This window comes from Neocloeon triangulifer, unplaced genomic scaffold (assembly GCF_031216515.1).
Source record: "Neocloeon triangulifer isolate White Clay Creek 2 clone unplaced genomic scaffold, ASM3121651v1 ptg000012l, whole genome shotgun sequence".
Classification (NCBI taxonomy): domain Eukaryota; kingdom Metazoa; phylum Arthropoda; class Insecta; order Ephemeroptera; family Baetidae; genus Neocloeon; species Neocloeon triangulifer.
In genome coordinates, this window is record NW_026775554.1 from 1420195 (window position 1) to 1444439 (window position 24245).

The 24245-nt window shown below is 43.0% G+C and overlaps 2 protein-coding genes across 2 annotated transcripts in view; both read right to left on the bottom strand.

The window, feature by feature from the left end:
• Positions 1-1784: 1784 nt before the first annotated feature.
• On the bottom strand, positions 1785-9038 carry LOC132197297 (uncharacterized). The gene is made up of 36 exons (XM_059620504.1): positions 8890-9038; positions 8774-8837; positions 8616-8672; positions 8465-8558; positions 8374-8408; positions 8272-8283; positions 8157-8215; positions 7998-8106; positions 7744-7945; positions 7629-7660; positions 7423-7581; positions 7149-7374; positions 7055-7089; positions 6923-6972; positions 6326-6434; positions 6048-6279; positions 5748-5989; positions 5376-5428; positions 5191-5302; positions 4949-5141; positions 4879-4895; positions 4776-4822; positions 4602-4722; positions 4356-4545; positions 4276-4295; positions 3923-3972; positions 3757-3868; positions 3510-3705; positions 3440-3456; positions 3331-3377; positions 3151-3271; positions 2909-3098; positions 2834-2853; positions 2725-2780; positions 2060-2177; positions 1785-1990 (listed from the first exon to the last, which is right to left on the bottom strand). The coding sequence occupies exons 1-36, from the start codon at positions 8920-8922 to the stop codon at positions 1785-1787; spliced, it is 3636 nt and encodes a 1211-aa protein (XP_059476487.1). The 5' UTR covers positions 8923-9038.
• Positions 9039-9269: 231 nt separating this feature from the next.
• LOC132197295 (cadherin-related tumor suppressor) overlaps positions 9270-24245 on the bottom strand; it is a 100865-nt gene continuing 85889 nt past the window's right edge. Inside the window, exons 9-16 of the mRNA XM_059620496.1 lie at positions 21464-21644; positions 20203-20456; positions 16048-19650; positions 15043-15563; positions 13898-14709; positions 12332-12875; positions 11751-12006; positions 9270-11248 (exon numbers count right to left, since the gene is read on the bottom strand). Of these exons, the coding sequence (XP_059476479.1) occupies positions 9537-11248; positions 11751-12006; positions 12332-12875; positions 13898-14709; positions 15043-15563; positions 16048-19650; positions 20203-20456; positions 21464-21644 (7883 nt within the window). The 3' untranslated portion in view covers positions 9270-9536. The remainder of the gene's footprint in view (positions 11249-11750; positions 12007-12331; positions 12876-13897; positions 14710-15042; positions 15564-16047; positions 19651-20202; positions 20457-21463; positions 21645-24245) is intronic.

Here is a 24245-nt window from a genome sequence, read left to right on the forward strand (position 1 = left end):
CTCTGGCAACGGAAGTTTCCAACGCAACAAGGAGAAAATGACCAACAGATTAAACGTGGGATTTTCCATTTTTAACGATATAGAAAAACCAAAATTAGTTCTTTTTTTAAATTTGGAACTTACGTGTTCTTTTTATAGAAATCGGCAAGAAATATATGAATTCTTTTTACATTATTTCGAGTATTTCAAATGGTTTTTAGAATCAATTTCAACTAGTGAGAAGAAAAACCATTTTAGTATGTGAAGTTTGCTTCATAATTCATAACATTATATAAAATGGAACTTTGCAAAATAAAAAATTGGTGCAAATAATTTACTTATTTGAAACTAAAATTATTTCTTTAAAAACAACCGAGAAATTTTAAAACAATTTGTGTAAGTCGTGTGGATTTTACTCACAAGAAGGGAATCCAGAGTGATTTCCCTTTCTTAAGCTGCGAGTGAAGGCGGATTCGCTAATTGTATGACGGCCGGGGAGCCGCAGCCCAGTCATATATTCCTCGGCGTTGAATACAAAAATCCTGTTTTTTATTTCAAATTATATATTTATTCACGGTTCGCTTTAAGCATTAGAGGCTTTTGGAACAGTCACACACCAATTAATATAATTATATGTTTATTTTAATTTATTCATCTTTCTGGTCAATATCACAAAAGAATTTCAAATATGTTGTGTAATTATACTAGACCGAAAAAATCTACAAAATAAAATTTACAGCTCTTACGACTATATTTATATTCGATTGTGATAATATCAAACAAAATTGCTGCGCTATCTCAGCAGATTGCTAAATTAATGCTGTTGATTGATTTCTCCGTAGGAAGGCAGACCGTCGATCACTCTGTGGTTGTGCGGTAGTCCGGTGGCAAGTCAAATTCCAACGTGTTGATAGCAGGGGTCCCGAAAGGGGGCGGATTTGATTGATTGTGGACCTCGATGACCTCAAAGGTCGCATTCTGACCCGCCCTTTCGCCGTCAGAGTCCAATCGATTGGTGTTTCCAAACGCAAATATTTCTGGGGAGGTTGCTCTGCAATCCAAAGTTGCGATGCAAAAATTGCTAGTGATGTGGACGCCATTTTAAATTTCAAGATCCCATGAATTCGACAATCGGCGCAAGAATGTGAAAATATGAACAGCAGATTGTGGTCCCCGTTGTTGAATTAGGGGCTTGAAATGAAAAATGGCGTCTCGGCCAATCCATATTTCCGTTAATTTGTCCAACAATTCCTTTGTTTAAATAAATTGTTTTCACCAATTGAATGTAAACAATGTAGCAAGAAGGACAAATAAACAATGATAATAATAAGGCAACGTCAAACTAATACCTGATACGACGATTGGCGGGTCTTTCAGCCGGGCTATCAAGTACATCAATCCGGGTGCGTTTCAAGGCACATTTAATCTAACTAAAACTTATCTAACTTCCGTCATGATTGCGTAGACAGGTGAGCTTTTTTGATTATTGAAAAAATTAGTAAAGTGAGTCATCGTAAACAGAATGAATAATTTTTAATTTTGATGAGAATGGAGAAGTAATAATTTTTTTAAAAATTCAAAATTTAAAAAAATTAAATCAATTGAGTTCTAGATTGTTGAACTTTTGAGTAAAGCAAACTACTGAAATTTTAAAAATTGGTAGGATTTCTAATGTGAAAAGAAATTTTTTAAGAAAACGGAAATTATATTTTCACTTTTTATTTTATAATAAAACAACATGCGTTATTTTCTTATCTCCAATTTTATGCTTTCTAATTTTATTTTTTTTTTTTCAAATGATGTTTTCAAAGACACAAGACCCTTCTATTCGCTGCACAATCAAAAGTGACGGCGTAAGTGTAATTTGCGTCGATTCCAGCGCAGTCGCCGAGAGTTGTCGGCATTGCACTCCAGTTGAGCAAAGAGAAATTGACTGGTTCTCCGGAGGACCATTGCCAGACTCCGCTGACTTTCATCGCTGAAATTGCTAATGCTCCGGGATACCCTAGTTCTTGAAGTAACCAACAAATATTTCTTTCAAATTATTTCCTTAAAATTGACAAAAAGGAAATCAGCAGACTTGCTTGCACTGCGGGCGTCCTGAGCTGCAGCAATGTGGCGTCAAAGTCGCCGACACCAAGGGCGGTAAAGTTATTATTTTTTGATTGGCACCATCTGCTGGCATAGTGAAATGATATCTGAAAGCAAATTTCATTCAAATCCGCAGGTTTGAAATTATTAATTCAGCAACTGTTTTTAAATTTATAACTATGTAAGTTGAGATTATTCCAACATTTTGATGATTAATTTTATTTCTATTTTTTTTCATTTGGAATGTGACACGTGCTTGATTTGATTACATTTCCCAGAGATATTTTGTTATAAAATGAAATGTAGAGAAAATTTTAATTAATATAAAAAAAAAATTAGATTAATAATAAAAATCTATAACTTAAAATATAACAAAGATTTAACTCAAAATCGTATTTATATACTAAAATATTTAAATTTAATACTGTAAAAACAACACATTTATCATATTATAACTTAATTTTGTGATAATTTTACGATGTATTTAAAATTTAGAAGGATAAATAGTATCCAAATTTTTCATTCAGATATATTTGTAAATAAAATTGAAATTTAATCACATAGAGGAGTTTTTTTGGTATGAATTTGTATCAATTTACCATTTTAATTTATTAAATTCCTAATTCTAAAAAATAATTAGTCTATTCTTGTTACCGTATATGCTGATATTGCGCATGTCTTTCCGACAGCCAAACACATCATCGTCTCGTCTGCCGGATTAATTTTGTATTCCCCCATTCGAGCAAAATTTAAATTAACAAACCAGCTATGGGTGGCTTTGGTCTGAAATTTATGAAATTTAAGTTAGCTAATAATTTTAGAAAACATTTTTCCCTACACTTCGCAAACAAAGGGAAGCGTCCCTGCGCAATCAACGCTGATCAGCTTGCCCAGATAATTTCCAATGCAGGTGCCGAAGCTCATGTTTGGATGGCCCGAATTCCACTCGACCAAGTGACTATTTGTTTGAAACCACGTTGAGGCGTTCAGGTTGAATCTGTTGACCAGCACCGGAGTATAATTTATTTCTGTCGAGGACGTTGTTTTGTAACTTTTGTGGCGTTTTAGTTCAATTCTCACTTAATTTCTTCAGCAAAGGGTTGAGTTCTCCAGTGTGCTCGAAGGGGTAGTTGATCATGGCCATGGAGGCGTTGGGCATTGCTTTCTTGCAATGCTCGTGAGCTTCTGCTTGGCAGTTACCCTGGGGAAATTTTTACACACACAAAAAAATCAGAAGAAAAATGTCATTTTAAATTAAACCTCCAAATTTCTGATGACATAATACTGGCTTGAGGTTGAAAAGACCACTGAAATTAAATTGTTGAAAATATTAAAATAAATAAAATCACAAAGAAAATTTTTTCTCTACCGTCTGTGTAATTTGGCCTATCGAAAATCAACAGGATTAAAAACAAATCACCAATTTTAATAAGACTCACTTTTGTTCGCAGGCAAAATAGTGCTTTTGATTGCACGGGGTGTAGAACCAGGACCCATTTTGCGTTACGACGCAATCGCCACCTGACACTGAGGTTGCAATTGGAGTGCCTGGGGCAGGATGTAAATTTCCACTAGGGTTTTGAAGGGTGCCATTGACCATTATCAAAGCAATCAAGTACGACGCATTCGATCTATCTTTAAAAAAACTTTCAAATTTTTTGTTTTAATTTTTGTTCGAAGAAAAACCTGGCGAAGCATCTAATTCGGAGAGCAGTTTTCTGTATTCCGAAGAGCACTCTGCAATCAACAAAGACATTCCCATCTCGCCGCACTTAGCCGTCGCTTCGCCATAAGTCGCCTGAGAATTTGTCTGACATTCTAAAAAAAAGTGATTAAAGTTTAATTTATATACCATCTCATCTGATAAGTAGGTTGCTCTGCTCCCCATTTGGTAAGTGAAGGCTGCGAATTTTAATTAATAATGTAAAAGCTCAATTTTAATCAATTTCTCAGTTTGGTTCAAACAGGTGAATTTTTTAATAATAAAGTGGTGAAATCTTGATAAAAAAAATTCCCACACATTTGAATAGTCGATTTGACCAAAATTTAATATAATTTAACCGAATTTTTAATTAAATGAACTTCCCATGAAATACAAAAATTCGTTTGGTGCGAACCCTTAATTCTGAGCATTGAGGTGAGAATTTTGTCAAAATTTCAACTTTGAAATGAAAACCCCTAAATACTTTTCAAAATTTTAAGTACCTTTTAAACCTTGATTTGGACTGTAATTTTGGGAAAATGTATCATAAAAATCAACTTAATTCGAAAATAAAGTAAATTACACTTCACAAACAAAGGGCAATGGCATTCCGCAATCGACACTGATCAGTTTCCCCAGCAAAACACCAACGCAACTTCCGCGGGTCATGTTTGGATTGTCCGTCGCCCATTCAAGCAGATTATTGAAATTGATGATCCAATTCGTTCCGTTGAGGTTATCATTGTTAATGAAAACTGAAGTGTTCTGCAAATCTATAAAATAATTCACTTGTAGACAGGAATTAATAAAATTAAGATAATTATTTTACTCAAAGTCGCCAGCAGAGTGTTTATTTCTCCTGATGAATGTTCGTAAGGCGAATCAATGGCGACGACTGAGGCGTTGGTCTTTACTCCTTTGCAATTAACAATTGCCTCGGTCAGGCAAACCTTGACGTCAAAATTTTAATGAAATATTAATTTATTATTAAAGGTAAAATTACTTCCAAATTTCTCAATACAAAATACCGTCCGGAGCTTGAGTAGACAACTAAAAATAGCAAATAATAATTATAATTTATCAACATCAAATATTCTGGATTTTACTTTCAGTGTAATTCATTCTAAATATAAATTTGTATTAAATTATCCAAATAAATAACAATAATTAAAATACTTATTTTCACACGCAAAACAATTCTTTTGATCACAAGGCGTGGTGAACCAAGACCCGTTTTGAGCAACGACGCAATCGCCGCCCAACGTTGAGTTAAAGACAACTTTTGGAGGGGTGTGAAAAGTTCCGCTGGGGTTGGTCCACGTGCCGCTGACCTTTTTAATAGCAATCAAATAGGACGCATTCTTCCTCTCTTTTATTCCAAGAAATATTAATTATCACTTTAATAAGTTTTTTTATACCAGGCGAAGCATTTAACTCGTCCATCAACAATTGATACTCCAGCTTGCATTCTGCGATCAAAAATTTCATCCCCATTGCCTCACACTTTGCGGCCGCCTCGTCGTATGTTGCCTTTGAATAGGTTGAAAAAAAAACGAAATAAAAGAAAATATTTCAGTTCAGATAATTTTTCATCGCAATTTACCGTCTCGTTAAATAAGTAAGTCACTCTCTTTCCCACAGTATACGTGTGCTGAGCTAAAATTTGTTATTTAATCTTTGTATTAGAAATCAAGGGGAATTAAATAAAGTTGATGAATTGGCTTTTGTAGAAAAAGGGTTTTTGTTTTAATATAAATGATGTATCAGAAAATTTTGCTTTTTCTTAAGTAAAATTATTTGCTTTTTAACAATTGTTGCATTTGTTTTCTTTTTCATCAAATTTAGGTTTGCAGATCGTGACTAAAAAGGGGGTTTCTTAAAAATACATCTGAGGACAAAGCCTGTTTCCCCCTTCATGAATGTCTCAAATTGGAAAAGAAATAAAAATAAGCTTGTTCATATCCAACTTGCTAACCAGGTTGGACTGTAGTGATAGAAGTTGAGGTTGCTGTTGTTGTCGGAGGAATAGAAGTTGTTGTTGAAGTGCTGGAAGTTGTCGACTCGCTGGTTGAAGTTGAAGCGCTGCTAGTTGAGGACGTCGAGGTACTTTGCGTGGAAGCAGAGCTAGCAGAAGAAGTTCCTGAGGTCGACGAGGGACTTTCAGTTTTAGGTTGAGCAGCAGTAGTTTTAGCAATGGTCGTAGGCAAGTTGGTAGTTCTAAAATTGTATTATTCTGGTGCTGAAAATTAAGGTTTATTGGGAAAATTGATTTTACCCTGGAACTGCAGGCGTGGCTGAGGAATCTGCAGGTTTTGCCTCGCACATGAAATTGCTTTTCGCCTCACATGACACGGTTTTCAGCGTTGAACTGGAAAGGGTGGCGCAGTCCCCTGTGCCAGGCTGGTTGCTCGCCCATTTGAGGCCATCGGCAATGGAACTTCCGTCCCATGAAAAAGAACCGGCACTCACTGACAGCAAACTTGTCAAAATTGGGCTCGAACCAACACCTTTTCCAAAATTAATTTTGAACAATTTTCAAGTATTTATTTCTACCTTTAGAATTGAGGAAATTGCTTATTAAATCGTTTTCCGATTTTGTTTGAATTGAAAGAAGATCCATCTGGCGCGACTCGCACAACTTCTTAGCCTCTTCATAGGTGGCCTAATTAATAGTGTTTAAAGCAGTAAAAATTAGGTCGATATAAATTTTTTAACGATTTTTATGGTTTTTTTTAAGCAGAAATTTTAATTACATAAAAAGCTATTGATTAATAAAGCATTATATTTTAGTGAAAATAACAATCAAGCAGAATTTAAAAAGTTTATAAATATAAATAACTACTTAATAACAAAAAAATATAAATTTATAAAATCATATTTATTAAATAGTATTTTAAATTATATAAAGGTAAAAATTTTATTATAAGATATGAAATTTATCTGATTACATAAATATATATTTTTATTTATATTAATAATATTTTTTGATATTGTGATTAAATTGGTTTGATTTTTTTAGTGCAGAGGAAATAAGTTAAAATTTGAATTCTCATTATTCTATGAGCATTATTTATAAAATTATTAAAAATTTAATTTTGATCTCTAATTTAGAACATAATTGTAAAAAATGAAATTAAAACCAAAAGTTACCTTTTCAGATGGTAAAATATATTCCTGACCCTCTAATTCTACTGGCTGCGCTACATTTTTAAAATTTGTATGATATTTAAATATTAATAATTAACTCAGCCTCTCTGCCTTGAATTATATTGCTCTTTTTACCTTTTGTAACAGGCATAAAGGCACTAAATAAGTCACTAGAATCATCATACATTATAATAATTTATTCTTAAAAAACTTTCTGCACTCGGCAAACCTCAAGGGAGGCGTCTTTGGGCCGTCCGAGTCCGGCGCCTGGCAAACGAAATTCGAAACCGTGTCGCAGGAAATTCCCGTCAGGCCCAGAGAATTGAGACCCATGCAGTCGCCGTCTTTGGCCGGGTCCTTTTGCGGCAAAAAAGCGGAAGCCAAATCGCCCAGCCAATCTGTTCCACCTCCGGTCACTTTGCTCATCGAAGTCAGCACCGTGCTCGTTGACAGACCTTTTTACCTTTTCAAATTAATTCCACATTTTCTAGATTAATTCTTGCCCATGTCTCCGAGGAAATCCTGGACCGAGTCCATCTGGACCATCGAGTCGAGGGACATAAGTTCGAGACCTTGTTTGGCACACAGGCTCTTTGCTTCGGGAACGGTGGCTTTTTCGCTCGGAACCAAAATGTTTTTACCGCCGACGAAACTCAGCACAGCTTTTAAAACTTTTAATATTTTTCTCAGTGAATTGAAAAAAATCAACCATCCTGAATTGACGATAATGATATGGGGCCACTATAATGGAAGTAAAATCAATTCATTTCAGTGAATAAATTTCATTAAATAATATAAAATATGAGGGGGAATAATTAAAGTACATTGTTGTTGTGAATCCATCTTTAAGGGGCCTCTCTTCACACGCAAAATAGGCCTTTTGGTCGCAGGAAGCGTTGTAAAGGGCCCCGTTTTGTTGCACCAAACAAGAGCCCTCGCCCCCAGGTGGGGCGTCTTGACCCCAATTGCTCAAGGGAGAGCTTTGAAGGGAGGACAAAGATGCAAAAACGGGGTTTTCAGACAAACCTGTGATAATTTTCTTTATATAGTTTTATTTTTGTCCCTTTTCATAGCAAACCAATGTATTGGAGATATTCTGAAATTTTGCTAAATTCATTTGGGTTGTTTAAAGAAGCAATGTCCATGTTTTCTTTGTTGCAAATTTTCTTTGCCTCAGAAAATGTTGCCTTTCAGAAACAAATTAATTAATATTATTGGTCGTTATTGTTGCAAAAACCTGTTCATCTGGAAACTTGTAAATCGTCTCCCCAATCCTGATGGGCATGATCGATGGACCTGAATAATGCATTTTTCTGGGATGAAGTTTAATAAATTTTTGGTATTTGTTTTACCAGAGTAATCAACTGGTTCACATATAATTCACCATAAGGAGAAAAGGACAGATGCAGTAATACTTTTGAATATCAAGAAAATTATAAACAATAGAAAAATACTCTTTTTGGTTTTTGTTCGGTCGGTGCCATTCCTGCTGCATTAAAAATCTTGTAATAGCGCAGTGGATAAATTCAGGAACCTTAATTTTACTTTGAAGCTTGGCCACCCCGGCAAGTCCGGAGTCCGCAGCATTTGATGATCTGGCTGCGTCTCGCCACTTTGATGTTTCCGCTGTTTCGGTTCACTTCATTTGCACAAAAAAAAAATTACTTTTGGTGCTAATCGTGCAAGAGAAACCCACACTTAATTGGTGCCAGACGTTTTCCATTGACAAAAACCTGGACAGATTGTCTCGCCACTGTTAAATTTAAGTTTTAATTTTTATACAAATACTTCATTTACTGTTAAAATTTGATTATTTTATAATACTCTTTTTGTTTTAAATAAAATATTTCTCACATCTTTGCGTTTTTCCATTATTATTTTGTTGGGATTGAGCAGCGCTTCTCTCGAAAATGACGATCTTCCGAGGAAATATTATTGCAGCGACTCAATAACCTCTTCAGCATACTCACGGCAATCACGGCGAAAATGATACATCGCATCATACGGGGGCTGCTACTTAATACTTCAGTACGCACCTCACACAGTTGTCATATTGAATAAAATATATGGATCCAAAATGTCCAAATGACATAAAATCAGAGGTGCAGGGAAATTTCTCCAACTTGTAAATCGTTACCTCTGGCCTACTGACGGAAGTGCTGCACGCACGCAGCAAGCATGAAATGACCAGAACAAAGTGCAATTGGGATTTTCCATTTTTAACGATAGAGGCAAAAACATGATTTTGAACTAAATTTATTTCTGAAAATTCCCTATTGTGCTCTCACTAATTTTTTATGACGAATTAAGAAGGATGGATACAAAAAATGAAAGTCGTGAAGAATATTTTTAATTGATTTTTCTTTTATTTTTGTTTATTCTACAAACGCTCGGTCAGGTAGTCTCTCATTTTTTCATCAGTTGTACACACAGTGAGCTTCTTCAAGTTTTAATATGTATAAAAAAAAACGTACAAAATGACACGTTTGGCACGGGTAGAACAACATTCGCGGATTCTTTCTTTCTTTCTCATAAATATCTTGTTCAGTCTGTCCCACACTTCACTGCGCGGGTCCTTGATTTTCATTTATTTATATAAAAAAAAAGCAACAGAAATTTACACGTATTCCTCGGACGGTTTGGGCGACGAGACGGGCAGTCTGAGGGCGGCCGAGCGTCCGCCGACGGTGCCGTCGGGCAGTTCGGCGATGTCCTTGAAGACGCCGACGAGGCTCTCGAAGTTGGGCCCCCAGTTGAGGAGGTAGTCCCAGCCGAGGGTGGGGCGGTAGGGGGGGCCGAGCTCGTCGTCCGAGGGCACCAGGGTGCTGAGGGAGCCGCGGAACGAGTCGAAGCCGGCGTCGAAGGGCTTGTTGTTGGCGGCCGAGGGCGGCGCCGTCGGGTCGGGCGTGCGCGCCGACTCCTCGTCCTCCTCGGCCAGCTTCGAGAACATGACGTCGCGCTTCTCGAAGCCGGCGCCGGCGTTGTCGAACTCGAACTCGGAGCACGTGAACGAGTCGTTGCCGCTCTCGTCGGTGGTCGAGCTGTTGTCGTGCGCGTCGTTGGCGGCGGCGGCGGCGGCCGCCGCCTCCAGGAGGCCGGCCAGCTGGTCGGGCGTGCGCCGCACGGGGAGGCGCGGCCGTCGCGGCGCCTCGCTCGAGCTGGACACGGCGTCCAGGGTGCTGACCAGACTGGAGGTGCGCGGACGCGAGTTAAGTCTTTCGATCTCTTCGGCGGTGAGGCCCTTGCCACCGGGCTCGTTGACCCGCTTCTTGGTGCCCTGCGACGACGCGTGCAGCGAGCCCGAGCTGTGCGAGTTGAGGCTGCGCTCGCTGTTGCTGAGCACGTCCTTGGCGCTCTGCGCGGTGGCGAGCAGGGCGCTCTGCAGGGGTTTGCCGCTGATGTCGTGCAGGGTGAGGATGCGCGGCGTCTGCTGGGACAGCTCCGAGCTGGGGCTGAGCCTCGCCAGCGGCGTGCTCTGCATCTTGATGGCGCTGGGCGAGTCGCGCGCCACCGGGCTGATGGGGCTTTGCCGCAGCAGGTGGTTCCCGCCCCGGGGGCTGTCCCGGTGCGGGGGCGGCGGGGCGGGCGAGGAGCCGCTCGGGGGCGGCGCGAAGCTGTGCGGCGAGTGCCGGTGGCCGTGCTTGTGGTGGAAACTGGCCGGCGGCAGGTGCGGGTTGGTTTTGTACTTGCGGACGTTGCCGTCCCGGTAGCCCTTGTAGTGGTAGACGACGTCAATGTCCGAGGGCGCGATCGAGCTCGCGTTCTCCAGGTCGTAGTGCTCGGGCATCTCGGGGTCGTTGGAGCCCGGGTCGGGCGCGTCGTCCATGTGCGGCCGCGGCGACTTGGAAACCTCCCTCTCGATGATGTCGGGCCGCGGGTGCGGCCGATCGGCCACTTCGCGCTCCTTGTACTTTTTGGCCACCAATTCCTGCGCCAGGTGGCTGCGCAGCGCCTCCGTGGACACGTCGCCGTCCAGGAAGGACGTGTCGCCGCTCACGCCGGGCCCCACCACCCCCAGGTTGGTGTTGCCGCCCCCGCCGCCTCCGAGCAGGCCGCCGCCGTTCTGCTTCGGGTTCTCCTTGTTCTGCCTTCGCAGACGGAAAACGGCGAAACTGACCAGGATGGCCACGATTAGGATCACAAAGAACACGATGACGAGGGTGACGCCGATGCTGAGGGGCGTCGGTGCCGCCGCCGCCCCCACCACGGGGCCTGAGCAGCCGGCGTTCACTTTGCCGAAGGCCTCGATGTCTCCGAAAATGCTGCCGGAGCCGTTCAAAGGCTGGATTTCGTCGTTGATGGTGAAGTTGGCAAGACAACCGCCAAAACCTGCAAAATGCAAGAAAAATTAATAAAAATCAATTGGATAAGACTTGGATGATTTCTTATTTATTTCCGTAACCTTTTTTAGTAAAAAACTTAATTTCTTGACAAAACAATAGAAAAACCTTGCCCAATTGCATAATTTAAAATTAAAAGATAACAAATTTTGAGCCAAATTCACTCTGTTGTATAATTCATTAAAATTGGTTCTTAATAATGATTTCTCATGATATGATAAAAGATGCAAAAAAAACTGGCCTAGAAAAATCACAATTGGTTCAGTCAGGCGACCAAAGAATTGCAAAAACTGCAAGAGCTGCTTACGTTACAAATCTTTGATCGCCTCAGTGGACTAATTTTTACTTTTCCAAGGTCAGTATTTTATATTTTTTATTTTGCATCTAGTATCACATATCTTAGGAAATCTACAATCATTCTAAAGAATTATGCAATTGGTGCTTCTTTTATTGAAAAAGTCGATCAAAAATTAATAAAAAACAAAACTTACTTGGCACTGCTTCAAAAGTCCTTGCGCCGCCAATGGCGATGGTAGTGAGGTAGGGGTCGAGGAAGTCGTGCACGCCCGCACTGTCCAGCTCGTCTCCGACGCGGACGCCGTCCAAGAGAAGCCGCAGGCCACGTCCCTGAGAGTGCAACGAGACTCGGTGCCAGTTTCCATCACTGACCTCAGCACTGTCGACAGTCATGTTTACAGCCGTGCCGGCACCGACCCGAGACATATATCGCAAGTGGCCTCCGCGAATCTGTCCAAATCAAAAATCACATTAGAGAGGAAAATTTAAATAAATCAAATAAAGTTTCTGTTTCATTAAATCTAATTTTTTTTTAAATTCATGGAAATTTAAATTAATGATCTAAGAGAAAAAGTTATTTATAATTAAATTTACTTTCAAAATATACTTTTTTGTTTATACGTAATTAATTTTCACTCAACTGAAATTTAATGAATGCTGTCCTTTTGAGAGACGAATTTTGAAATTAAGTTAATTTTTAATTGAATTGCAATCATATTATTAAAAATAAATGAAACAATGAAACCTTCTTTGAAAATAATTATAGTAATCGTACCTCAATGAGCGTGAAGTCGTTGTTGGTGGTGGAAACGAGCAGGAGTCCGTTCTTCTGCATCGTCCTGAAGGACAGGGCCACCCTCTTGATGCCCGCGGAGGTGGGAATTTGCTCCTGCCACCTCCAGGTCGTCGCGCCCTGGTAAAGGGCCTCGAGCAGGTGCATCCGCCGGTGTTGTTCCGAGACCCTGGCCTCGAGGAAGGCGCCCTCCTCGAGGTGCACGGGCGACAGGGCGGCGTCGCAGTTGGGGGCCAAAAGGCCCCCGGGGCAGCGGCACATGGCGGGGCTGGGCCAGCGGGCCAGGCACACGCCCAGGCCGCCGCACGGGTCCGGCGCCCCGCACGAGCCCCGCGACCGGGAACACGTGCTGTCGACGCCGCGGGAGCTCAGGGGGTTGCTCAGGTTCAGGGGGCGGCCGTTGACGGCCACGCTGTGCACGCAGCCCACGAAATCGTCCGCCTGCAACTGGCCTGGCCGTTCCAAAAGCGGCTCCGCGCTCGCCAGACCGCCCAGAAGCATCGGTTGACCGTTGAAATTTAGCGTTCTGAAATCAAATTTGCATAAAATTAGATTATTTTTTCATTATATTTAATTAAAAAATTTCAATATCTATTTCAAATTAATATTCATTTGCAAAATTTAAATTAACTTTGATATATTTAAACATTTATAAGCGAAATTTTCGTGACACTTTTTTTAATTTAAATGTGAATAAAACTTCAAAGATTGAATCACGATCCAGTTAAAAGAACATTGCTGACGTATTTAATAATTTACAATGCGCCTTTTCACTTGATATAATTAAATTAAGTAACGCATTGTTTGTTCTTTTCTAAAGACAACGCGAGTGTAGTTTGGCGCCGAGATTTATTTATATTCATTGAATAAATTTCCGCGGCGATAACCGAGTGCATGTCCTGTCCGCCCTGCGTCCAAGAAAGGGGCGCGGAACGATGCAGAAAAATCGTTTCGATTATACGCGACGAAGCGTGGAAATCAGCAGAGTTAATTTTTTACATTACACGCGCCCCAGCCGCGATCTGCATAAACGTGGGAGGAGTCATGCTGAACAATAGGTGGTCTTAATCAGGCGATAAGTGCACTGTAAATCAGAGTGACACACGAAACAAAACGAACAAAATTAGCATTCTTAAATAATTGTCTTGCCTGCGACCAAAAAGTGCTTTAAAAGATGCGTAAAAAAACTAAAAGTATGATAATATTTTCATTTTTTATGATTTTTTAAATGAAAAATAAAATGTTTTGACAAAAATAAATAAAAATGTAATCTTATCACATGAATAATAACATTTGATATTATTATATTAAAAGAATTGATAAATTTTACAACTTTAATACCAATTTCTATTATGAATGAATTAAAATCATAAACAATTAAATACAATTTAAATCCTTTTAAATCCATCGCAGCATCTTAAGTTTTTGTTTAAAATAATTATTCTCATTTAATTGAAGTTGTAAAAGATTTGAATTTTAAGCGCCTTTTAATAATTCTACCATAAAAATGTTATAATAAAAACAGACTTGATAGAAAATTGAACTCACCCAGCGGGTCCAACGTCATCAGAGTAGCAAGTCGAGTCTCCAGGTTTGCACTCGTGGCAGCTGTCGCCGTGCTCGGTGCAGGTGGCCACGGCCAGGGACACGACCCTGCCATTCCTGGTGGCCGTCACCTTGTGCCAGTTTCCGTCCGAGACAATTCCGCCGGTCGTGATGGTGGTCACGGCCGTCCTGGCCCCGCCGTACGAAAACTTGACCTTTCCGTTGACGATCTGGAGGGCGACGAAGTCGGATCGGCCGCCGGTCTGGGCGCCGAAGTTGTAGACGAGGAGGGCCTCGCGCTTGAGGGTGGCGAAGACGATGGTGATGTCGTTGGTGGCCGCGTCGAGCGCCTGGAAGGCCATGAAGGAGAGGCCGTTGAAGCCGAACGAGGAGCGCTCGCAGTGCTGGCCGTGGTGCGTGTCCGGGCACTGGCACTTGTAGCCTGGCTTCAGGGCCACGCACTGCCCGCCGTTCATGCACGGGTTGGAGCGGCACGAGTCGGACACCAACTCGCACTGGTTGCCCATGTAGCCGGGTCGGCACAGGCAGAAGAAGGAGGCGCCGTCCGGGCTCTCGCGGCACGAGCCGCCGTTCCTGCACGGGCTGCCCGCGCACACGTTGCTCCTCTCCAGTTCGCAGAGGCGGCCTTCGTGCAGCGGCGGACACACGCACTGGAATTCCGAGGTGGACGGTGGCGACGAGCGACGGCAGGTGCCTCCTGACTGGCAGGGGTTGGGCGCGCACGGGTCCTGGCGCCGCTCGCATCGCTTCCCGGTGAAGCCTTCTCTGCACCGGCACACAAAATCGTGCGTCACCTGAAAATTCATCAACGATATTTATTTGCTTTTCATTAAAATAAATTTTTTTTAAATTAAATTGAGATTAAATATTTTTTTTACTCTTTTGGTTTATTTAATTTAACTAGTCATGTTGCCATTTACCCTATTTTTTATTTTTATTTAGAAATATTAATTTACTGAAAATAAAGATTCATTTATAGTCAAAATAACAACATTTTCTTGATAAAATTATAGGCATTTAAATTTGTTTACAACATTTTGATTTGTTCTTATCTCAAGTAAAATTTCTCTTTGAAATTTTCTCTTTAACTTTGTTGACAGCAAAATAATGTATGATTTTTTAATTACCTTTGGTGCGGTGAAGATCAAACTAGGACTGTCCGTGATCTGATTCTCGGGGCCAACCTTGACCGAAGCAGAGCAAATTCCTCCGTTTTCGCAGACGGAATTGTGGCAGGGCGAGTAGTTGACGGCCATCGAAGGCGCTTGCAGGATCTGCTGCAGCACGTCCCGCTTCCTGCTCAGCGTCTCGGACACCAGACTGGGCGACCGGTACTTGTTGGCCGCCGTCTTGATGGCCAGCTGGATTTCCAGGCCCTTGTCCGCCTCGTGCAGGCCGAAGAGCAACGGGACGTCGCCCCTGTCCTTGAGGGCGTCCAGGATGGGCCTGTAGTGGAGGCCGAGGAAGCGCGAGGCGGTCGTGTTCTCCAGACGCATGGTCAGGCTGTTCTCCACGCTGGTGTTGTCGAAGGCGATGAACTCGACGGTGACGGTGCTGACCACGTCAGGGTGTTTGCCGTCATTGCCGGACACGCTCAGCGCCAGGGCGCCGCTTCCTTGGGGCTTGTTCACCATCAGATCGCAACCGCCTAAAATAACAAGGATAAAAAAAAATTATTTATTAAAATGGTGTGTAAAAATCCTAGATATTTGTTTGATAAAAATTTGACATGAAATGCTAAACTTTTTGTAAATCAACTAAAATTTCCTAATGATTAAATTTAGATATTTCATTTTAAAACTTACAATAAAATTTGTTTTATTATGGAAGTAATTAATAATTATAGTTATAAAAGTTAAAAAAAAAATTGATACAATAAGAATATTTTGTGGTAGAATTTCGCAATCGAGGGTTGATTCATAATCATAATGATTTGAATATAAAATGGGCTTTTCCTAGTTGGGTTTTGTGTTGCTTATTATTTAAGAAAAAATAGCTCACAAAACCCACCGAGAAAAATCTGGTTTAAAATTCAAATCACCACAATTATAATATTTAAATTGAAGGGGCAATTTTTCTATTTTTTGATATGTTTTATTTTGATTGCAATAAAAGTTTTTAAAATAAATTACCTGGCAAAACGGAACCTCCCCTGTGCGTTCCCACCAGCCTGCAGGAGTACTGTCCGGTGGTGTCCGGATCGTTGGGTCGCACGTCGGCCACCTTTCCGCTCGGATACTGGTTGTTGAAGGCGTGCACCAGCACGTGCACCGTCCTGGGCGTCGACGGACTGTCGTTCTTGTCGAGCACCACGGCCGTGACGTGGTGCTGCGCCCTCATTGGTGGCTTTCCGCTGTCCGACACCTCCACGATGAAGTGCAGCTCAGGAGTGCTCTCGCGGTCGATGCTTTTGGTGGTTTTGACGAGGCCCGTGTTGGTGTCCACAGCGAGAACGTCGCGGTGTTCGCCGCCCACCAGACGGTACTTGAAGGGCGCCCCGTTCGGCGAGAGGTCGGCGTCCGTGGCCGCCAAGGTCATCACGCTGGTGCCTGCGGGTTCGTTCTCCATGATGTAGCCGACGGCGTCCGGCGGCTCCAGCATGGGCCCGTTGTCGTTGATGTCGTCCAGCATGATTCTGACCATGGTGGTGCCCGTTTGGGGTGGCGAGCCGGTGTCGATGGCGCCCACCACCAGGGAGTACTCGGGGTTGCGCTCCCTGTCCAGCTGCGCGGAGGTTTCGATGATGCCCGAGTGCGGGTCGACCTTGAAGGCCTGTCCGGTGTTGCCGCCAATGATGGAGTAGCTGAACTGGTTGTTCTGCGGCCGCACGTCTTTGTCAACGGCCGTGACCCCCAGGACACTGGTTCCGGTGGGCGCGTCTTCGGCGATGCGAACTTCGTAGTCGTTTCTGACAAACTCCGGAGGGTCGTTTCCATCCTGGATGGAAACCACCACCTGCGCCTCGTCAGTGTCATTTCCTCTGATGCTGCCCGAATTCTTGGCCAGGATTGTGAGAACCACTCGGCTCTGCGTTTCTCTGTCCAGCCTTCTGGAGATGGTGAGGACGCCGGTGTCCGCGCCAATGCTGAAGCCGCGGTCGTTGCTCGATCCCACCAGCAGGTAGAAAACGTTTCCATCAGGACCCGCATCTTGGTCGGTGGCCTGGATGGCGCCGATGCTGGTGCCGATTCCCGCAGACTCGGAAACCGTGAAGTGGAAAACTGGCTGCACAAACTTGGGGAAGAACTCATTCTCACCGGTTACGTGAACCTCAACCTTGCAGGAGCCGTACTGGGGCGAGTCAGGGTTGGAAGCCAGGATGTCCAGGGTGTACGCATTCTGCTCTTCGTAATCAAAAACGCCCTTTGTGGAAATTTTTCCTGAACGAGAATCGATGGTGAAAACTTCCCGGCCACTTCCGCCCACAATCGAGTACTGGATGATCGCGTTCTTGGGCGAGTCGGCGTCTGTGGCGTTTGCGGTGAAGAGTGCAGTTCCCACTGGCAGGTTTTCGCGGACGTAGGCGTGGTAGACGCTCTGGTTGAACTGGGGCGCATTGTCGTTTACATCACTCAGGGTCACCGTAAGCAGGGCCGTGGCGCTGCGCGGTTCGAAGGCCATATCAGTTGCGGTGATGTTGAGTCGGTAGAACTGGACGGTGTCATAGTCAAGGGGCCGTTTGATGGTGACCGCACCTGACACAGGGTTGATTTCAAAGTCTCCTTGTTCGTTTCCTGCACTGATGTTGTAGCGAACTTGGCCGTTGGGCCCGTCGTCACTGTCAGTGGCGCTCACGGTCAAAATTGAAAAGCCAGTCTGCTCGTTTTCAGGAACTATCACCTGGTAGCTCAGGGTGCTGAAGACAGGGTTGTGCCTGTTGTCGCCTGTGATGACCAAGGTCAGGCGAGCGTCCGAGTGTTGCGGAGGTGATCCGTGGTCAACGGCTCTGATCTCCAGGGCGTACTGCCGCAGACGATGGCCTGTCAAAGGTTTGGCGACGGTCACCCATCCTGTGGTGGGGTCAAGCTCGAACTGTTCAGAGCCGTTGCCTCCCATTTTCACGTACTCAACCTCCGCGTTGACTCCGAAATCCAGTTCATCCTTTGCCTCCACTTGAACGATTTTCTGGCCAACTAATGCGACTTCAGGTACAGGTGAGAAAACTTCCTTTGACCTGAACTTGGGGGCGTTATTGTTGGCGTCAACCACGTTGATGGTGACCAGGCACTCGGAGGACATGGGTGGTTTGCCGTTGTCAGTGGCAATCACAATCAGTTGGTGTTGGTTTTCAGGGGAGGGTTCCATTTTGGCCCTGGTTGCCGAGGGAGTGGCGTGTCTGTACCGAGCAGTGCGTTTGGAGAAGATCTCTCCCGAGGCAGGGTCGACGGTGAAAGAGTCCGAAGGCCTCTTCAGCGAGTACGAGATGACCGAATTGGGGCCTTGCTTGTCTCGGTCGGTGGCAGAGACCTGGCCAACGAAGGCCACACTCCTCTGCAACTCGGGGAAGTTGAAGTTGTAGTAGTCGTGCTCAAACTCAGGTGCGTTGTCATTCTGATCCTGGATGGTGATGGTCAGGGGTGTCTCTGCGCGCCACGAACCATCTACGGCGGCCACCTTGAGCAAGTATTCGTCTTGGGTCTCTCTGTCCAGGGGTCCAGCAACGGTAACATTTCCAGTCAAAGGATCGATTCTGAACTTCTCGCCAGGGTTGACTGTGAAGCTGTAGGTGGCGTTGGCATTCGCACCTACGTCCAGGTCTGAACTGGTCACCTGAATGACGAAAGCGCCGACCTCTGCGTTTTCGGTGACGTTCACACTGAAGAGGCGGGTGAACCTGGGCGGGTTGTCGTTTTTGTCCAACACCTGCACAAGCACGGTGGCACTTCCGGTCATCTGGGGGCGGCCCCTGTCAACAGCCTCCACCACGAGGGCGTACGAAGCCACCGACTCTCTATCCAACCTGACGCTGGTGAAGATGTCGCCGGTTTCAGCATCCATGGTGAAGGCCCTGTCCACATCACCCACAGGCCTCAACCTGTAGAGGACCTTTCCGTTGTCTCCGGAGTCTGCGTCACTGGCCTTGACCCTGAGCACCTTTTGCGGCGCCATTTCCTCCTCTCCGATGGTGGCGTTGTACACCTGGTGCTCCAGGACGGGGGCGTTGTCGTTGGCGTCGGTCAGGTTGATCAGCAGCTGCACCACAGACCTGAGAGGAGGCGTGTCCGAGTCGCTCGCCTCCACCCACACCTCGTACTGAGGCGCCGTTTCGTAATCCAGTCCTCGGCTCACGATGACCTCACCTGAGGCAGGGTCCATCCTGAGGGCGCTGCCAACGTCACCACCAGCAATCGAGAACCTGATGACGCCTGAGGCGCCGCTTTTGGGCGAACTGGCGCGCACCTTGGTGATGACCTGCTCTTCGGCGTCCTCCGAAAGGGTGAACTGAGTTTTCTGCGAGGTGATTTTGGGGAAGAGGTTGGCGGCGACCAGGTACACGTCAAGACTGGTCGAGGCCGAACTCGCCGGCTGGCCGCCGTCAGTGGCCAAGATTTCCAGGCGGAAGAGGGCATTGTTGATGTTGGCGGCGGCCGCTCGCAGCTCCCTGGCGGCGGTGAGGACTCCTGTGTTGGCGTCCAGCGCGAAAAGCGAGGCGTCCTCGCCTGCCAGAGAGTAGGTGATGCGGCTGTTGGCGCCGTCGTCCTCGTCACTTGCCCTCGCACCAAACACAAAGTTGCCTAAAACAGAAAGTAAAGTAAATAAGTGTGTGTCAAATATTTCACAAACAAACTTGATATTTCAATTTTTGAAAGAAAAGAAAAAAACTACTTAAAACTTGATTTTACTATAAATGTGAGAAAAACTAAGCTTCAAACAGTGGATTGAGATTTTTTCAAATTACTTAATTATGACTGAAAACTATTAAATTTATTTGATTTAAAATTTAACTAATCATTTAAAAATTTTAATTTTGCTACACTTTAATGAAAACTAAATTTTTATTTTTATTAAGCAATAAGCTATAAATTCTACTTGAATATTTTAGTATAAATTGAATTTTAATTAGGAAATAAATATTTAAGACTCAATAAATTCATTAATACTCAGAAATTTTGGGATTTATTTGAAATTCCATTATTTAAAATCAAGTTTTTCTCGACTTATTTCAATAAAACCACTTTCAACCCTCTTTAAAATTGAGCTCTGAAACTGCTTAAAAACCCAGCGAATTTATTGAGTTAGTTTTAGAATTTTCATACATATAAATTAAATAAATTTCTAAGTCGTACCTGGACCGGTGGTGTCCTGAACGTGGACGGAGTACTTTGGCTGCGCAAACTTTGGCGAATTGTCATTCTCGTCTCTCACCCTGATGGTCACATTGGCCGCGGCCGCCCTCGGTTCGGTGGCTGAAGAGTCCCTGGCGACCAGGGTCAGGTAATAGACGCTCTTGTCTTCCCTGTCCAGCTGGACGGCGGTGGTGATGCGTCCGGTGCCTGGGTCGACCACGAATCTCTCTGATAAATCACCCAGTAACGAAAACCTGCAAAAAAATAATATGTTAGATTTTTTTTTATTTAAATGAAATATTTAATAATAAATTATCAACGTATTGATAACTCATGAAATGCAATTTAATATAATTCTTATGTAAATTTTTTTGCCCTAAATTGCAGGTAAAAATAACTCATTCACATCATGGATTTGTGTAAAATTTCCCATCATTTTATAAATAATAAATTTAGCTTGACCGACCAAAGGAATCCATTAATGCCGCGCGGAATAACAATCAAGCTGGTTTTTTTCCAAGCTACTTAAAATGTGAATTAGACTTTTATGATAATATGGCAATAATGACGGGCATTAACATAATTTTAAGGTGCAGCGAGGAAAATGCGATCGAGGTGAAAATAATGCATCAGTCGCGAATTGTGTGGTCGCGAGCGAGCGCGGCAAAAAGCGAGAAAAGGGTTTCAGCATATTATGAGATGGAGAGGCGAAAGTAATAAAACACTGAGGGGACAAAAAGCGGCGCCGCCAAAGAAAATGGTTTTAATGAACGGTTGGTTAACGCGACTAATAACTGCATCGGATAATTAGTTTTTGATTTTCACACTCACATGCATTTCGAATGATTCCGAGTTTAATGGGCGCGCGAGCGGAATTCTCGTTTATTCGAAATGAAAATAATTCAAGCGACGCTGTACATAAATTTCAAGTGAGCGAGGTGCCTTACTGCCCGTGTGGGAGGATAAAAATGTACGTAAGAGGGCCCTTAATAATAATAATAGCGTGGATCACATGCGAGAAGAGCCCCGAGTGATATTCTCAGGCATTTATAATTTGGCATCCAACGGACTCGCCTGGGCGCGGCGTGTATATTTTTTTAAATATTTATCTCTATTTAAAAGTGCACCAGAAATATAATTTATCATTATCGGCCGCGTTCATTGATTTTAAAATTTATTCCACAATTAATCAAAACTTGTTTGTCTTTGAAAAACCGGCCGACTAATGAGGCCTGTCGATATTTAAAAAAAAAACTCGTACCTGAGGAGGGCGTTGAGGCCGGCGTCCTTGTCGGTGGCCGACGGCCACAAGACCTGCGTGCCGGCGGCCGAATTTTCCACCACCTCGGCCGAGTACGACTGTCGCTCGAACTCAGGGCTGTGGTCGTTCATGTCCTGCACGATGACCCTGACCGTTCCGGTCCCAGTCAGCGGAGGAGTACCTGAAATCAGATCAAAAGGAGAAATCAAAATTTGTTCTCATTTGAGGCGAAATATTTCGATTCAAAGAAGTCGGACAGAAATTTCCATCTTCTGGTCCATTTGGTAATTTTAATGCTTTTTAAAACGGAACTTTTTGTCTCTCGAGGCGGTTTTTGTTGTGCTAGACAAGCGACTGGCATGGTGATTACTGGTTATGGTGAGCACATGTGAACGTTTTCTCGCAGCTCACATTTGTTATATAATTTCCCCGGCGACTCTGAAGAATCTAAAATTCGTTTTCTTATCATTTAATCTGAATAGAAAATCAGAATCAAAAATGAGTAATTTAAATTTGAATTTCTAATAAAAATCTAAACGAACAAATAATCGGAGGGATTAAATTGTGCGTTGAATTTTCCTGGAAGTCTAAAGGAGGAAATAATTATCCTCTTCAATAATTACAATATTAAACGCCGCGAGTTCAACAGACCCTTATCTAGCGAGGATGGGTCTGTCTGTGTCACCCCGAAAAAGGCAAGCAATTTTCGCATTTTTATCGACTTGAATTTTTTCTCTCTCTCTCGCCGGTTCTGTTTTCGGAGGCAGCCGAGTTTGCTGGGAGCGATTTGGGCTTTGTTGATCACTCACATATTTATGAGTGCGGCGGCAAGGCAAGGCCAGCTAAAAGCATAATGATACACCGACAAAAGCGGCAACACGGCGAACCCTTCAGGGTGCGTCTGCCTGTACCTGAGAAAGATTCTCTATCTTAGATTAGGCGAGCAGCGAGGCCTCGGCGCGCGCGATCATCATCGCGAACCATTCTTAATTTATTCCCTGTTTGGCTAATTTTTCATTTGGCCAAGGCTGCCGTGTTTGTTTTGATCGGCCGCGCTCCTCGATTAGCCCAATTAATTAGGACCCTGCATTGTAATTTGCCAAATATCTTGATTTATCCCGCCGCCCCATTTTTTTTATCGCAATCGAATGCGTAAATACAAATTTTTGTATAATTGTTCGCACAACACCTGAGGCGTAAATAAATAGGCCTGCGCCTGCCCTGCACCCACCCACACCAGACCCTGAGAGTTCCCACACCTACCTATTTGGCATGTTGCCTGCATATTTACTTATTTATTGCAGACAGACTTGAAGCTGCGCGATCAGGAAGTGCATTCGTTTCGCTGCAGATGAGATGCACCGGCCGTAAATCAACGCCACGGGCAAGCGATTCACGCATTAAATGCACAATCGCGGTCTCGCCAACGCGCTCTTAATAGATTGCAACTTCTGCGCATAACGCGTAGATAAATTTATAAAGACGGATTTAATTTATTTATTATTAAAATAATTTAACAAAACTTGAAAACTTATATACAATATTTAGATAAATGCCATAAAGAATCAGTTAATCAGTTAAATGAATTACTTTGGATAAATTTAATGCCTCTTTTGCCCGAAACTGGTGGAAAAATTTCCATACCCCGGCTTCTTTATCCCTTGGATAATTTTTTTTATCACTTGTTTAAATTCTTTTAGCCTCAATCAACAAATTCAGGGGGCTATAAACCCTGCAATTTGTTAGAAATTAAATCATTATTCTAAATAATAAAAAATTATACTTTTCTCGCCTTTGCTTCTAAAAACAACGACTACGACTTGAATGCTCTCAGCCTCAGGGAACACCATTCAGGCGGCGATGAACTCGGAATACCTTAATTTTTAGTGCTTAGAGTTTCTTGTATATTTTTGTGTAGAGCTGAGTGATGTTTTGCGTTGTTAGGTTAATTCCAGTTCTCCGTTTTAATTTTCAACAAGAACTGTAGCGTGGATTCAGATAATCAATGCTCTGAAAACGATTTAATTAAAATGTTCAAATTTGAACTTTTAATTGAAAATATTAATTTTTAAAACAGATTGGGATTTCTGTTTCCTTAAAAATTCCATTTTTAGCCTTCAACAAGCAAAATCGTGATCCTGTAGTTTAGTGCGCTGCCGTTTGTCTTGATTTTTAAGTTTTAAATAGAAAAATTGATTTTTTATAAACTGAAATCCCAATCCGTTTAAAAAATCACGATTTCCAATTAAAAGTCGAACTTTTGACCTTTTTAATTCGTTTTTCTCACCCAGTTTCTGAATCCTTGATAAATTTCTTGGATAACTAGATATTTAATTCTAGTTAATTTATTCATTTGCATCTTGTAGACTTTGAGTTCATTCAAATACAGCAGCAGCAAGAAGTGACAAACGCGCGCATTCTTGGCTCGGCACTACTTTTGTTGTGTGTGTGAATGGCTGTGGAAACGCAACGCGGCGTCGGAATAAATAATCGCGGCAGAATAAATATCAGAAAGTGAAAACGCGCTCACCGACAGCTCGATTATTTATTCGCCCATTTATACGCACTTAAAGCGCAGTGGCTCTGCTGGCCTGATTGAGTCACTTGTTGCCTCTTTTGTCGCGCCGCGCGCGAAACAAAAGAAAGTGCGGTCCGAGATCTATCTCGGAATGTGGCGCAATTAAACAATTATGACACGCAATTTATTGGCAATTACCGCGATCGAGCAACAAAGAGGCCATTTTTCGCGTCGTTAGCCGCGCAAATTGGCGCCGCCGTGACT

What these genes read in the sequence shown, in the direction of transcription:
- LOC132197297 (XM_059620504.1), bottom strand. Translation starts at nt 8,922, where the DNA reads ATGATGCGATGTATCATTTTCGCCGTGATTGCC. An exon ending in CGAGTTAAATGCTTCGCCTG is followed by an intron (nt 5,142 to 5,190) that starts GTATAAAAAAAC and finishes TTGGAATAAAAG; the next exon opens with AGAGGAAGAATGCGTCCTAT. An exon ending in CTTCCCTTTGTTTGCGAAGT is followed by an intron (nt 2,854 to 2,908) that starts GTAGGGAAAAAT and finishes CATAAATTTCAG; the next exon opens with ACCAAAGCCACCCATAGCTG.